General features: G+C 50.8%; 1 protein-coding gene across 1 annotated transcript in view; it reads left to right on the top strand.

The window, feature by feature from the left end:
* Positions 1–297: 297 nt before the first annotated feature.
* Positions 298–16657, top strand: part of LOC135911618 (adult-specific rigid cuticular protein 15.7-like) — a 112936-nt gene continuing 96576 nt past the window's right edge. The window contains exons 1-2 of the mRNA XM_065443946.1: positions 298–414; positions 12128–12197. Of these exons, the coding sequence (XP_065300018.1) occupies positions 12168–12197 (30 nt within the window). The 5' untranslated portion in view covers positions 298–414; positions 12128–12167. The remainder of the gene's footprint in view (positions 415–12127; positions 12198–16657) is intronic.

Here is a 16657-nt window from a genome sequence, read left to right as displayed (position 1 = left end):
AAAATTGTTAGAGCACTATAGTAGAGAGGGGGGTACGAGGTCGAGCAGACAACGCAGGCGCAACACAAGCTCTTGCGCGGCCATCTTGCGCCGAAGCTTTCCAGAGTTGAGACGCAACGCCGGAACACACAGGCCAGGACGAGCAAAACGGGATTGGGACGCGATGACAAGTGCTCGCCACGACGGCCCCCGGTCGCTTATCACGAGACAAGAGCGTCTCAGATGTGAAAACGTCGAAGTGCGCATGCTCCGCGTCTGACTGCCGGAAATGCGTGCGATCCGGATCGGCAGCTGGAACATTCGTGAGCTTGAGCTCGGAAAAGCTCGTTGCTTGTGCTATGCTTATGCACTCGGACGAGCGACGACGCGTGGGTTGCTGCGGCGTCTCGTTTTCTTCGCATCCACTAGCGGCCGGTGTGTAGTCGACGCTGGTTGATCGGCAAGTCGTTTCTTCTACTTATTTGCGCTCTTATGCGGTACGGTGGAGAAAGGATTTCGCTAGAATAGCAGCTTGGGCTTGTTGGTTTTCCATCCTGCTAGTAACAGCGCAAAATGTAGACAAGAGACGAGACAAGAAGACACCACAAGCGCTGGGGGAAAAAAAAAAACAGCGCTTGTGGTGTCTTCTTGTCTCGTCTCTTGTCTACATTTTGCGCTGTTGCTAGCAGGAGAAGGGATGGGGTGGGTTAAGAGAGGCAGAGTCAGCTGTCCCCGAATTCTCGAGTGGGCTCGGAAGGAGCAGGCGTATAGCATGGATCCGATCTGGCGCACTGTCGTACTTAGAGACGCCACGTAGTGGGCCCCCCACCGACCGGCGACGCTGGGGTGATTAAACGAGAACGTCTTGTAAATGCCCTCTGGGGTGATGAATGAAGGCGGGGTAACGCCTTCTGGCCGATGCAAGCTGTCTTTTGTCTTCTTGGCCTCACTCGCCACGGTGGCCGGCTGTGGTGTTGCGCTGTTAAGCACGAGGTCGCGGGGTCAAATCCCGACCGCGGCGGCCGCATTTCGATGGGGGCGAAATGCTAATAGGCCCGTGTACCGTGCTTTGGGGGCACGTTAAAAGATCCCCTGGTGGTCGAAATGGATCCGGAGTCATCCAGACTTTCAAAAGATGAAGTGCCAACAGTGACAGAACACTAAGAAGGAACAAAGACAGGACAAGGATAGCGCCTTGTCCTGTCTTTCTTTGTTCCTTATTCTTAGTGTGCTGTCACTGTTGGTCCTTCACCTTTTGAAAGCTATGCACCAAGTAGCCTCACAACGTGTTTTATTCCTCCAGACTACGGCGTTCCTCATAATAAAATCGTGGTTTTGGCACGTAAAACCCCAGAATTCAATTCTTCTTGGCCCCATCGCCATCGCTTCATACTCCTGCGTTAAAATTTCTTGCTGCTCGTGTATTACCAACCCACCCAAGGATACAACTCGCATCAAATTACCTTTCTGGCATACCAAACTAGTACTCAGGCACGGTCGGTCGGACATATTTGCAATTTCAGAAGCATGTAGTCTGCCTATGTGACTTAATAGTGTTCCTTAGTGTCACCTGAACACTCTGCCTGCGCTATATTGCCGCTGCTTTTTCGCCTTTCAATGCGGTGAAGCGCGAACAAAACGAAGAATTCGTGTTTTCCAGCATTTCGCGTACCTTGGGACATGCACACCGCGGAACTATCGCCTAAACGTCCATTATAAAGCTATTGTGCCAAATACTGACGTGCTATTTTCGGACACCTTGGCTGTAGTAATTATCCGCTCTTTCTTCCTTTCTTTCTTGTCCTCAATGGGCTGCGTGTTGAAGAGCCAGCTTTTTCTCTTGCTTTTTTTTTTTTATTTTCGTCGAGCTAGGGAGGTCTGCGCCGAACGCGATTAGCGCGCAATTCGTGTCAGTTTTGGTATAGCGTTCTTGCTTTGCGGTGAAAACACCGCTAACCTTGCGAGACGCGTTTCAACCGTGTTGCAAGCAGTCGGAGCGCAAGCGGAAAAGCGCGGCTCCCGAAGCTTTCCCAAGGAGTTTCTTTGGCGGCCTCCTAATCTCCGCCACCACAACTGGAAATAAAAGAAAAAGGGTAAAGACAGCGATAAAGAAAAACGAAACTAAGAAAGTGAATGCGAAGCGTCTTTACTATAGTGACTCATGTGCCGTCTTCAAAGCGCGCGCGCTTTAGCACGACGTCTCCTCCGTCCGCCCACTTAAATACCAATTGACTCCCACTTCACAATTTTTTTCGCGCGTACGCACTTTCGCCGCCCACTAAGTAGGTGGCTTGTAATCGCGCAAACACGACACTGCGTCTAGCGCGCATCACCGTGTAACGGCAGCAGCAAGGGGGGGCCCCCCCTTGTACGTATTGTGACTTCCCTCCGCCCGCCGTGTACACTTGCAAAACGTGCGCCTTGGCCACGGCAGGCGCCGCAACAAAGGAACCGCTAGCCGCGCGCGATGTACGAAAGAGTGCCGAGAAGACGAAGGCATAACGGACGGCCTTGCTTGCTTGCGTCCATCCCCTTCTACGCCGAGAAATAAAGAAAGAGAGAAATCAAAAATTCATACTCTCTCGAGCACGGAACGCCGAGCCGACTATACGACGTTGTCGGCGGAGTGTATACCTTTTAATTGCGCCGCGGTGCCGCTACCGCCATCGCCTTGCAGTCCGGGGCGGCCGCGGGGATCGCAACGGTGCGCGTGTGATGACCTTCCGCCGGGGAAATCCTTCCTCGTTAACGATCTCTCGCGATCCGCCTGCACGCCCCCATCGCGGATTTTTCGAAGGGTCTTATCTCGCGCTACGAAGCAAGATTGAAGAGCACCGAGAGTGTCTCGGGTCGACATCGTTGCCCGCCGTCGTAGCACGCTCTAGAAAAAAACAAGAACAAAAACGAGGCAGCACACGGGCGGCGGTTCCTTCCTTTCACACAGCCCCGCATAAAGACAGCTCGAAGAAAGAGCGAAAATTGCGTTCCTGCCTCTCGATCTGCACCCGTGGAATGCGTGCCGTCTATTGTGACGCCCCGCGCTTAGCGCGGACCTCTGTTATGCGCGGGGGCTATGTTATACAGCGTCGTGTACAGTGGTATATATACGAAGAGCGGTGACATGGGGCGCTCGAAAGCCAACGGATTAAAACGGGTCCGCCGCGTCCTTGGAACGACTGCAACCGAGAACGCTCTGTGGCACCCGCCCGTCTCAAAAGGAGCGCAGCAGCACCGCTTATTGAAATCGCCGTGCGCGGCGCTTCTGTTTCATCACTGCATACACGCCGTGCCCGTATTAATCCTATAAGGTGGACCCGTTTTAACGCCTCGGTAGTTCCGACCTTCGGCGTTGACAAGAGCTTCGAAGCGCCTAATGCGATTCCCTTTGCCCGGCGATCATTCTATTGGGACCTATGCGGACAGCTAGCGTTAAGTGCATATGTGCCATCCGGCCAAACTTGACCCGGTTTCGTTATTTATTGTTATTCTGCTCGTGCACTCGGTCTCGTACGCCCGTCACTTTGTCCCTACGGTGGATGCGCGTTTGCGATTTTAACGTACCATAACTGCTGTCGCTCGCGGGTGTAGTTAAGCCGAGCGGAGAAGTAAATTAAAGCTTTTACCGGGGGAGTTGTGCGCGTGACGACATTAGGCTACACGGGTATGACGTCTTCTTTTTTTTTTCCCCTGCGGCCGTGGCCTAGAATTGCGAACGCGAGATCGAGATGAATGGTAACCGCTGGCTATTGACAGCGCCATGTCATCAGCGTCACCGCCGGGTATACGCATGCCTTTAATGCGGCCCCCGCCCCATTTTCTCTGCATTTCTCGAGCACAATAGACAAGCTCATTACTACTGCAGTAGTATTTCCAATGGGCTGTCAACGATACGCAGTCACTGCTCCACGAAGGCCGTTCTGACGGTATGTATAACGAACCGTGCACACTGTCCAATTGTTCCTGTTCGACTTTGTGCTCATGTGCTGCAGCCCATAGTAAACCTACGGATAGGATCTAAAATGTTATCGTGGAAAATTACGGCGCGAACGGAAGCAAGGAGTATCGCACACGAGAGAGAGAGAGAGAGAGAGAGAGAGAGAGAGAGAGAGAGAGAGAGATGCAAATGAGAGAAAGGCAGGGAGGTTAACCACAGTTAGGGCCTCCGGTTTGCTACCCTGCACTAGGGGAAGGGAAAGGGAAAGTAAAGACGAAAAGAAGGGCGGAGATCGCACACGAAATTCTAAGAGCCCGCTGTCGAAGAAATACGCGTTTGTGAGAAACATACTCAGGAGCTATATAGTTAATTCGCCATTATCAGGGGAATCTACTGCGCAAATGAGAGTGAAGGATATTACAACAGGAAGAGCTATATTATTCGCGCACTGATTCCCGGTGGTAATCATAAAATAACTTGCCACTCAAGGTGTTCTATACACGTGTTACGAAAGGTGTTCATCGTCGTGAACTGAGTTCGTCAATACTTACTCGCACATGTGTGCTGAATAGCAGCGTATATAGGGCAACTAGAGGAAAGGAATGATGAGAGCGCGATGGCTGAGCTCCTATCATCATCGTCTTATCCACATGACGAAGCTATATAATACTTAAGATGAAATGAGATGGTATCAACAAGTGGCAGTGTAGATATCTTCGTTGCAGTAAGAGCCTGTCTTTACGTCGTTTTCTTTTTCTTAAATTATGAGGCTTTTCTTTCGAGGAACCCGTATGGGTTTCCTTGGTAGCAGTTGCTACGAACGGGCGGATGTCTGATTTTCCCTTTATTCGAGCCTGTCTTTAGAATCGATTCGAAGTGCGACTTGAGCGGTGTCCCGCCGACTCGACTAATAAGCAGAGGCTTCAACGGCAGGTGTTGGCCTATGCACCCAAAGACGAAGACAGAACAGTTGATTTCGCCTCACCTTCAGTGAAGGCTACAAGAAGAGGCGGTTGAGAGCTTAGTTGATTCTACCATGGCGAGGTGTGTAAGTCGTTCCATATTTGCTTTTCACCGCACACAGTGCTACTATCTGTGCCTTCCTAGAGCAGTCGGGTCTCACACTCCCGACTGCTGCGCAAACCAGCGTTTATACATACTTAAAAAAAAAGTATTTGTGAAGGTTGGTTCAAACTGTGTGTACAGTGACGGCGTGCGGGGCAGTGCCGCAAACACTGTGATGCACGTCATACGCGATCCAAGGTTGAGCTATTCGTTTCCTCGCGTACTGTATGCAAGTGTGCATCCCCATGTCGATGAAGAGTATTGATGGATTGCTGCTAAACATGTCAAAGTTACACAATTTCATTCCAAGGCGCTGCACATGCAGGCTACACTAAAGAAACGTATATATAGTAGGATGATTGGCCTTTACATTTTCTTGTCGGTACTCGTAATCATATAGTAATTAAATGTCGTTTAAGTATATAATCATTAACGCCACGTTACTTTTTTTAAATCGATATATTTGACTGACCGGCCCAAAGCACGAGACCAAGTTAGCCACTAGCTGGAAACATTACGAGAAAACGAGGAGGGTGGGGGGGGGGGGGGGGCACTGGCTTTAATCTACGCTGGGAAGGTGGTTTGCCAGCGAAGCTGTGGTATCACCTGACCTGGCCTATAGACAAATGTGACGTAGCCTTGAACTGGGTCCTGCCGAGCCTGAGCACGATGCCATTGTGCACATTGACATTGTTCCTGTTTACAGTTGCTGCAGTTGCCGCTTCCCGGCAACTGCAGCTTATGCAACCGTAATCTTTACCGGGAAACGTTTGCGGTGAACGCTATGCGCGAAGGTGAGCTTTCTGGTTCTTTTTTTTCTTACCCCTGCACGGCCGGCGCCGCCGCTGCCGCGGAGGCGAGCGCCATCTGGTCTGCAGCAAGCAAACCAGAGGCGCACGCGGCGCGCGCCTCCCGCTGTGATTGGTTGAGTTTTTGCCCGCGGACTCGACAAACGCATCGGGGTGTAGAGGTATACAGCTTCGCTGTAAAACACACGATTCTCTCGCCCTATAGATAACGGAACGCGCCACTTGGAGCATCCCGTCGAGTATGATAGTGCATTGACCAAAAGGAGTCGTGTGCAGCCGTACCCGGCGCGCTGTACCGAAGTGGAGCTACACTGAGAATGCAAGGGGTTCAATTTTACCCCAACGTCAATGTGAGTGGCTATTGTCCTTGTCACCAAGACCCGGCACAAACAAGTCGCGTGCACAAACCACGCCGTGACACTGTGTAGGATGCAGCCTGCTTATAACTATCTTCTATCATAGCATATATATATAAATATATATATATATATATATATATATATATTCTGATATGCTCCCGAGCTGTCTTTCAGTCGTGTTCCCCCCCCCCCGCCCCCCCCGTCTACGTGTTGCCATTCAGAGGGTTTATTAATTAATTTATTTTTCATGCTCTCGTGGCCTTGAAGGCATCACAGAGGATAGCGAAGTTACAATATATCAGTAACAAAATTTGAGGGTAGCAATCGCAGAAGGAAGGTGGTTCCTTTCACTGCTGGCCCTGGGGATGAAATAAATCAACATATATTTACTGCGATATGGGGTTACACTAACTTTAATGTGGTGTTCATTACGAGACGAAATGTAGTGCGATTCAAGCAGGAGCTGATCAAAGCCCATTCAAAGTTGAAGTAATATCACAAAACATGCGGAACAGACTTAAGCGGAACCATTTGTGACGCGCTAGCAGGACAGACAAGTCGAGATCAGCTTTCATTGGAGAAAAACTGGCAGTACGGCAAGAATTGGAAAGTATTAAGCGGTCCGCTGGGTGTTGTATATATACTGCTTCAAGAGTGTTAAAGTGAGTCTAGTGGGATCCCAAATAGAAGACGTGTGCTCTGATTTAGATCTTACAAAGAAATTGTAAAGTGTAATATTAAGGCTGGAAGGAACAAAGGAAAACTTTCAGTGTAGATATATCCTAGCATGCGGTTAACGTTACTATCACTGTAAAATAATTTACGCCCTTAAAAGTGAAAAAGGGTGTAAATGTTTCTATAACGCACACCCTTAGGGTGTCAGTTATGTAAATCACATTCTAAGAGTGTGAGTTGTAGACGCATTTACATCCTTTTCCACTTCTAAGGGTGTAAATTATTTAACAATGTAGACACGTAAGTTGAATAAAGGGAAAATGAGACATCCACCCGTTCGTAGCAACTGCTACAAACTACGTCAGACACGTCAGACACGTAAGTTACATGCAAATTTCAAAGAAAAACCGTACGCTTATAGAAACCTAAAAATTTGTAGGAAGAAGCGGCGGTCAGCGTTGTCTTATTTCATGTATGAACGGCATCGTTAAGCATCCTGGAAAGACGAGATACCCTCATTACTTTACATTTAGAAATGTTTAGTTTACCAACGAAGTGTTACGCCAAGAGTTAATTTTGTCAATATCGGATTGTAACTGTGGGGTATCCTATGCATTTTGTTTTACGCGGTACAAAACAAATTCATCAGCGAGAAACCTAATAGTTGAATTAATGTCAATGGGTAAGCCATTAACCCAAATAAAGAAACAGTAAAAGTCCTGAGACGGAGCCTTCACAGGTGTTCGTTGTAATGCAAGGCAGTTACAGTGCGGTTAGCAGGAATTTTGCCTTCACTTTGTAATTTCCATCGTTACTACACGGATTGTTCAATAAAGACTGAGCCTCTGAAATCTTCATTTCTGAAAGTCTTATTATTCGGCGCTTTTGTCCCTTTCTAAACGCTCCATAGTAAGGGAAATGCATGCGTCCCGCCGTTTCTACCAAGCCTAAATAACAAGAGCGAAGCTATCCTTTGCCGCCTTCCTAAAAATGATTCAGGGCTCCTGGCTCAGCGAGGCTCGCAAATCGTCCGCAATAATTCCGGGCTCCTGGTTCATACGAAGCGCGCGAATCGCCCGGAATGATTCAGGGCTCCCGGTTCAGACAAAGCGCGCGAATCGCCCGCAGTGATTCCGGGCTCCCGGTTCAGAAGAGGCGCGCGAATCACCCTCAAGGATTCCGGGCTCCCGGTTCAGGCGAAGCGCGCGAATCGCCCGGAATGATTCAGGGCTCCCGGTTCAGACAAAGCGCGCGAATCGCCCGCAGTGATTCCGGGCTCCCGGTTCAGAAGAGGCGCGCGAATCACCCTCAAGGATTCCGGGCTCCCGGTTCAGGCGAAGCGCGCGAATCGCCCGGAATGATTCAGGGCTCCCGGTTCAGACAAAGCGCGCGAATCGCCCGCAGTGATTCCGGGCTCCCGGTTCAGACGAGGCGCGCGAATCACCCTCAAGGATTCCGGGCTCCCGGTTCAGACGAAGTGCGCGAATCGCCCGGAATGATTCAGGGCTCCCGGTTCAGACAAAGCACGCGAATCGCCCGCAGTGATTCCGGGCTCCCGGTTCAGACGAGGCGCGCAAATCACCCTCAAGGATTCCGGGCTCCCAGTTCAGACGAAGTGCGCGAATCGCCCGGAATGATTCAGGGCTCCCGGTTCAGACGAAGTACGCGAATCGCCCGGAATGATTCAGGGCTCCCGGTTCAGACGAAGCGCGCGAATCGCCCGGAATGATTCAGGGCTCCCGGTTCAGACGAAGTGCGCGAATCGCCCGGAATGATTCAGGGCTCCCGGTTCAGACAAAGCGCGCGAATCGCCCGGAATGATTCAGGGCTCCCGGTTCAGACGAAGTGCGCGAATCGCCCGGAATGATTCAGGGCTCCCGGTTCAGACGAAGTGCGCGAATCGCCCGGAATGATTCAGGGCTCCCGGTTCAGACGAAGCGCGCGAATCGCCCGGAATGATTCAGGGCTCCCGGTTCAGACGAAGTGCGCGAATCGCCCGGAATGATTCAGGGCTCCCGGTTCAGACGAAGTACGCGAATCGCCCGGAATGATTCAGGGCTCCCGGTTCAGACGAAGTGCGCGAATCGCCCGGAATGATTCAGGGCTCCCGGTTCAGACGAAGTACGCGAATCGCCCGGAATGATTCAGGGCTCCCGGTTCAGACGAAGCGCGCGAATCGCCCGGAATGATTCAGGGCTCCCGGTTCAGACGAAGTGCGCGAATCGCCCGGAATGATTCAGGGCTCCCGGTTCAGACAAAGCGCGCGAATCGCCCGCAGTGATTCCGGGCTCCCGGTTCAGACAAAGTGCGCGAATCGCCCGGAATGATTCAGGGCTCCCGGTTCAGACGAAGTGCGCGAATCGCCCGGAATGATTCAGGGCTCCCGTTTCAGACGAAGCGCGCGAATCACCCGCAATGATTCTGGGCTCCCGGTTTAGACGAGGCGCGCGAATCACCCTCAAGGATTCCGGGTTCCCGGTTCAGACGAAGTGCGCGAATCGCCCGGAATGATTCAGGGCTCCCGGTTCAGACGAAGTACGCGAATCGCCCGGAATGATTCAGGGCTCCCGGTTCAGACGAAGCGCGCGAATCGCCCGGAATGATTCAGGGCTCCCGGTTCAGACGAAGTGCGCGAATCGCCCGGAATGATTCAGGGCTCCCGGTTCAGACAAAGCGCACGAATCGCCCGCAGTGATTCCGGGCTCCCGGTTCAGACGAAGTGCGCGAATCGCCCGGAATGATTCAGGGCTCCCGGTTCAGACGAAGTGCGCGAATCGCCCGGAATGATTCAGGGCTCCCGGTTCACACGAAGCGCGCGAATCACCCTCAAGGATTCCGGGCTCCCGGTTCAGACGAAGTGCGCGAATCGCCCGGAATGATTCAGGGCTCCCGGTTCAGACGAGGCGCGCGAATCACCCTCAAGGATTCCGGGCTCCCGGTTCAGACGAAGCGCGCGAATCGCTTCGATGGTCCCCGAGGGGTTCTCACACAGTAGAACTCGCGTCGCGTTCCGCTTCCCAGCATGAAACCGCGCGCCGCTGAATAGATCGGGGGCACACACGCGCACCATGCGCTGTGGTGCCCGCCGGTTCACCGCGCGGTGGAAAAATAAAAAGAAAGCCAGCAGCAGCCGGGGCCACTAAACGTTGCGTCGAGGTGTGCTTGACCTTCGCGGCGCGTATAAGAACGGGTCAACACAGGTTTCGGGTTAAGGTCTTCTTTCGTGTTAAGTCCGGAGAGGCGAAACCCATTGTGTGCGCGCGAGACTCCCATGCCTTGGCTTCGGCGGGAACCCGTTTAGCTATAAGCGCCGCCCGGATTTCCGTCGTCCCTTCCCTGCGTGTACGCATACTATGCGCCTCGTAGGCGTGAGCGACGGCTTCTTGTGCAGCAACGAGCGAGCCGGAGGTGCGTCACGCGATCTTTGGCACAGCTTTCAGCGAGGTTACCGGAACGACCGCTGACGCGCGAGACCTCTAGCATATACAGTCCAACGGAGAGCTTGTCGCCCCCCCCCCGCCTTTTGTGGCTATATAGACGAGCATACGGATACGCCCGCTTCTGAGAATGTCCGCGCTTGGTTGTCGTTACACTTGGGGCGCGAAAGTTACTCTCCTCGGCTCGTACATTTCGCCTTCGTTTCTCTCCCCCCCCCCCTCCACCTTCTTGAATGGGATGGAGGGCGCAGGGGTTGGTGATTGGGGTGGCGGACCCTGACGTGTCACACGCAGCAGTAGAAGAAAGGCGGGTAATATAACGTGGAAGCCTCGTCCATGTGAAACGGGGCGACGCAATTCATCACAGCGGGACACGTCCGTTATTGCTCGAGGGCGGACGCGCAACTACCGATACAAGCTGGGCAATCGTTCCCCTAGAAGAGGCATGAACCGGCGCCGCGGATGATATCCGCTGGGAAGAATGCGCCTTGTTGGAAGAATGCGATTTGTTGCGCTCGGCTGGCCAGCTTGCCGTTCGCGTGCATGCTCGGGTCACTGGAGCAATTGGGCTTTTTGTTCTTTCTTTTTGTTTGGTTTTGTCTTGTCTTTCTTCTACGCACACTCGTACACACACACACACACACACACACACACACACCGTACGTTGCGGGTAGCCGCGCTGAGAAAACAGATCGCTCCTTCACAGGTCGTTAAGCACGGGACTTAGTGCGGCGCGGATGCGTGTGCACTCGACACGCAAGCAGCAGCCGCCGCCGTGTGGTACCGAGGAGGGTTCTTTAAAGGAGCAGCGAGAGCCGGGGGAGGGAGGGGGGGGGTGCAAGCAGTGATTTCTTGGTAAAGCAGAAGCGTGTTTGAGATGACGGTGATTGCGCCACGCGATATATAGGATAATAAGATACATTGTCGTGTGGAAAGAAGCTCGCGCTTGGTTCGTACGTGTGTATACAGAGCGGCTTTGTGAACGCGAGAGGCCGAAAGAGAGAGCGATAGGATCAGTCGTTTCGGATGGACACGGAGCTCGCTTTGCTCTTGCTCGTAATTCTCATTTCCGTATTCTTGTGTCTGTTTTCCCTTCTTCTTTTTGTTCCCGTATAGACGGCTGGTCGGTCGGTCGGTCGGTCCGTGCGGGGCTCTAATTGCAACTTCAATCACTGCCGCCCTGATGCGGCGCCATCGATCACCTCCGGATGTATGCAAATTGGTGGCGAGGCCGAAGCCTCGCGGAAGGAAGACGATCCGTTGTAGAAGCGGCTCGGCGATAGCAGCGGTGAAAAGTGTGTCTTCGTGGCTTATAGGCGGGCGTGCGTCATCCGTTACGTGGGTCACCGGGAGGTGTTACACGGCTGCTGCTGCTGCTAGCTGTGTGCGGGACGACGTCTCTCGTCGCGTCGCAAGACGTGGGCCCGGTTCACGGACGAACTCTCGCGAGCTGCCGACGCCGTTTCGCATGCAAACTCTGTCTTCTTCCTGTGGCTGCGGGACGTCCCACATTGAGACGGCGGCGGCGGCGACACCGTGTCCCTGCATGGGTGTGAGCCTCTGCTGCACGCTAAGGCTCGTGACAAATGCAGGTGGCGAATTGCTACTACGTCCGTGTGTCGCCTTCAAAACTTGACTGCACGGTACGACATGGTTATGCATCGTTGAATGAAACCTGTTTTAAACAAAGATTTCGAAAGGAAGATGCAAGCAAGTAAGGGATATAGCTTCCGGTATACCAGCGATGGGCAATAAAGGACATTAAATGCCTAAACTTGCTTAATGATATCACTCGTAAATGTGGGGCTATAATCCAATAATTAATGTCGCTAAGTGCTGCGACGATGATATGCCTAAAACTTTATGCAGGTCTTCGGCTGAGGTTTCCAACGCAGCAGCACAGTGGCCGATGCTCCAACACTTCGCGAACCGTATCCAGGTACGCGAACCTTTTGAATTCAAGCTCAATCTGGCGTTTTTTTGTGTGTGTGAACAGAGATATGTATAGCAGTGAATAATTTCGTTATAGAGCTTCATGTAAATATTCTAGCAGACGAGTTAATTTGTCTGACGTTATTAACGTACGTTATACAGGACATATACGAACAACGAACGAAGGGATGAGAACGCTCGAAATTGATCTCACGGTTTCTATCTATAGCAGCAGCAAAGCAGCATGTGAACATAACGAAACAAGGACGAAAGAGACATTCCTTGTCGAAACGGGGCCCCGTGACAACGTTACGAAAGGATCGAGCTGACGTGGCAGAAGAGTTCATAAGGGTAGCTTGTTGGGTGAGTTAGCGCGTGGTACTCTGCGAAGATATCCCCGCAAACTGAATGGATAACCAGAAAAAAAATTGTGAAGCAGGACACAGATGAAAAAAAAAAATAAAGCAGGAAGGGCGCTAGCTGCGCTCTTGCTGTTCCCATCTCTGTGTCCTGCCTCGCGATATTTTTTTTGTCTGTTTATCCTTTCCGTTTTCTGCCATACCTTTACAAACAAAATGGCATGCAGAAGAGGCGTATGTTGGAAATCGTGCTCGCGGGGCGCATCGTAGAAGAGGAAGAGAGAGAGATGGGCTCTCGACCGGGAGTATGCTGATGTTAGGCTTGCCACCTTGAGTACGCCACGTTAGGACGGCTTAGCGCTCTGCGACAATAAACCTGGCAGAAGTGTCTTTTCCCACAGCGTACACACACACACATCTCTGGACGACAAAAACAAGCAGGCGGAGAAGCGGTCTCGTGCCCGCGGTCGATAAAACGCGCGAGGACGGCAAGATAAATCCAATTGTAGTCCATTGGCCTTAATAGTTCTGTGTCTTGTTGATGATGAATGTGTTGACGACTAATTCTGTCATTCTTCCTTATCTTGCTTTATCGTCTTTGATACTCTGTACAGAGAGAGAGAGAGAAGAAACATTATTAATGAATGGCCGGCAGTGTACGTGCATTTTTATTTGTATGTGTTTGATAATATGCAGTGTGTTTTGAAGCATCTTGCGCTCATGTTGTGTGCTGCGCGTGCTGTCTGGTGTCAAAGGCCTAGTCAGGTGGCTTTTAGTGCCGCCTTTTGCCTTGGCACCAAGACAAACCGCTCTTGAGCGTTGTTTTGTCAATAAACAAACAAACAAACAAACAAACAAACATAAACCGCGTCGCTTCGTGCCATCCCCGTTGCGACAGACAAGCCGCATGACGACTTGGGCGGCAGCGGGCAGAGACTTGGAAGAGGGTAGCCTGCTCTGCGGACCAAGCGTCTCGTATACTATACGGTTAGCCGCAGCGTAGTGATTGCTCGCTCACTCCGCGCCCATGCTTGCGTCTCGTGTCGTCTCGATACGCACGCCGGTCTCTCCCTCACTTTGCTATATCGCGATCTGTACACTGCTGGTACACGAGTGCTGCGAGAACTGCTGCGCTAGACCCACCAATTACTGTCCCTAAACGCGCGCGCCCGCGCTTCTAGCAGCGGCGCAACCGCCCGTTGAAAGCAGTTGCTTCGCTACGACGACGACACAAATTGTCCGGCATTTAGCGACGAGGGGGGAGCGATGCTTTGTCGAACGAACCCGCCGTGGTTGCTCAGTGGCTATGGTGTTGGGCTGCTGAGCACGAGGTCGCGGGATCGAATCCCGGCCACGGCGGCCGCATTTCGGTGGGGGCGAAAACACCCCTGTGCTTAGATTTAGGTGCACGTTAAAGAACCCCAGGTGGTCGAAATTTCCGGAGCCCTCCACTACGGCGTGCCTCATAATCAGAAAGTGGTTTTGGCACGTAAAACCCCAAATATTATTATTATTTGTCGAACGCGTTGCCCTCTCTATCAAGAGCGAGCCTGGAGTGTCGTGTGCGCGCACGCGACGCGTGTTTCTGGAACGTACTGGCGTCATATTACGGCCAGCTCTAGTCAAGTGTGCGTATAGTATAAACTGTGCAGTATAACTTCGCGGTGATTACGAGGGAATTTCGACTAAGCACCTAAGCTAAGGGCACCTCAAGCTGCCTCATTGCAGCTTTTATCTTAGCCCCCGTCATTGTATTTTAGCAATGCAAACAAATAAAGAAAGAAAGCAGAAAGAAAGAGGCGCGGTGGTATCTTCCGCCACATTGCAGCGTGCTTTTAATTAACTCTGTGTACATTCTTCAGCAACCTATATTATGCGCGGCCATTTGCCAGCTTTTTGATTGCACGCTTTTTACTCGGTTTTCGCCTATGCTCCACGCGCCCCACGAATCTTCTAATCGTCTTTCGCTTAAGTTCACCGCGCTCACGTTTACCTTCTACCTGATCGCAAGTCCAGCAGGCAGCCAAGGCCAGTGGAGGCTTGGACTAAGGGAGCCACCCATCGCTCTTTCACCTATTGACCTACTACTACTACTACTACTACTACTACTACTACTACTACTACTACTACTACTACTACTACTATTACTACTACTACTATTACTACTACTACTACTACTACTACTACTACTACTACTACTACTACTACTACTACTACTACCACCACCTTCTCGCTGGAGTCATAAAAAAACAAAAAACAAAAAAACCCCTGAGGATTCGTTTCCCGCGCGACATACAATGCATCTGTTCTCGCGCCCCATGTGCCTCGCATCAGGGTATGCAGCGCGTGTGTGCGCGCGCGCGCGCACGCACACACACACACACACACACACACACACACACACACACACACACACACACACACACACACACACACACGCACGCACACACACTAATCCGGAGTCTCCCACTACGGCGTGCCTCATAATCAGATCGTGGTTTTGGCACGTAAAACACCATAATTCAATGGCACTTAGGTACTTAGGCAATAATCTCGTACAGCTTAAGCCTTGCCTGGACCCGTCACGTTGCTACCTTGTGTGCTAATGCCTCAAAATCACTGGGGTATTTACGCCGCAACCTAAGTAGCTCACCCTCCAACGTCAGCAAGCTAGTTTATCAGACGTTTTGTTCGCCCGCAGCTCAAATTTACCTCTCCAATTTGGTCACCTTATCATAACAACCTAATCAGCTTATTAGAATCAGTTCAAGGTAGGGTCGCTCACGTAACTACACCTACGATTCAAGCATCTCACAAATTAAACATGATAATTCCCTTCCGCCCTTAAGTACTAGTCGTGATTTTGTACTCTTATTATTACTTCACAATACATTCATGCAGCTATAAAATCGTCTTTACGGCTTGAAGTCGCACCTTGCACATCACGCAGATTACATATTCACCTCAGCTTCACGCGCATCTACTCATGCATTCACGCATCTACTCATGCACTCATGCATTCAACTGTTTAGCGCTTCCTGGTGCCATTCGATTATGGAACTCTCTTCCCAATTTCATCGTCTCCGAAACAAATCCTGACAAATTCCGCCAGCTCATAAGTTCATATTCGACTGCGTAACATCGAAAAAAGACACGCGATGTCCTTTCTTTGATTTTCTTCCCAGTTTTATGTGTTCTGCACGCTTTTTTGTTCTTATTTATTAGTTCATTAAATATTTTATTATTATGTATTTTTTATTCCATGACGTTGGAGTGGCTACTTTTGTACATTGCTATTTTGTCTGCTGAATGAACTGTACATTTAGTCTTTTTGTCTAATATGTGCACTACCGTCTCAAATTATTTGTGTGCAATGCTCTAATGTTCGTACAAAATGTTATACACATTATTATACTGTATATTTATCATGTATGTATGTTACGTTTTGTTATATGCTCATTTATTACTTACTGTGACGCCTCCCCCCCCCCCTCCTTGCGCAATTCCTCATATAAGGCCCGTAAGAAATCTAAAAATAAATAAACTAATGAATAAAATTGCAGAGTTCTGAGTCACATAACCCACTTAAATCAAATGTTACCCATCTGTGCTTTATAAACAGGCTAAGCGCAGTAGAGGGCTTTGCCTCCTCGATGAATATATAGGAGTATAATCGTTAAAGACAGCCGCGAGAAATTTAACAGCAGCAGAACGCGCCCAGTGCAACTTTGACAGCAGTCGCATCGCCTCACTATAGTTGTCGAAGCGTTCTTGCATAGTCTGTCGAAATTCTTTGAGATGCGCGTGAGCTACAATGTATACTGTAATCACTGGCACAGTGCCCCGACCACCGACTAAACTAACAGCTTGAAATAAGAACTCGGAAGAAAGAGAGAAAGCGACAGAACCACGGTGCGGACAGTTTAGTCAACCAATTAGCCCGAACCTGCATTGAGTACCGAGCTTGAAGTGGAGGAGCGAAGTTAAGAACGGAGATCTGTCGTAGTCAGTAACACGTCGCTGTCGCAATGTGCGTATCGTAAATGAGTGCATGTTCGGGAGTGCTGACAACATTTGCGACGAAAGTTTGCACTAATGTGCGTGGAGG

The sequence above is a fragment of the Dermacentor albipictus genome, chromosome 5, assembly GCF_038994185.2.
Source record: "Dermacentor albipictus isolate Rhodes 1998 colony chromosome 5, USDA_Dalb.pri_finalv2, whole genome shotgun sequence".
In the NCBI taxonomy this organism is placed as follows: domain Eukaryota; kingdom Metazoa; phylum Arthropoda; class Arachnida; order Ixodida; family Ixodidae; genus Dermacentor; species Dermacentor albipictus.
Note: the sequence above shows the minus strand (reverse complement) of the source record. Positions and strands in the feature narration are given on the sequence as shown.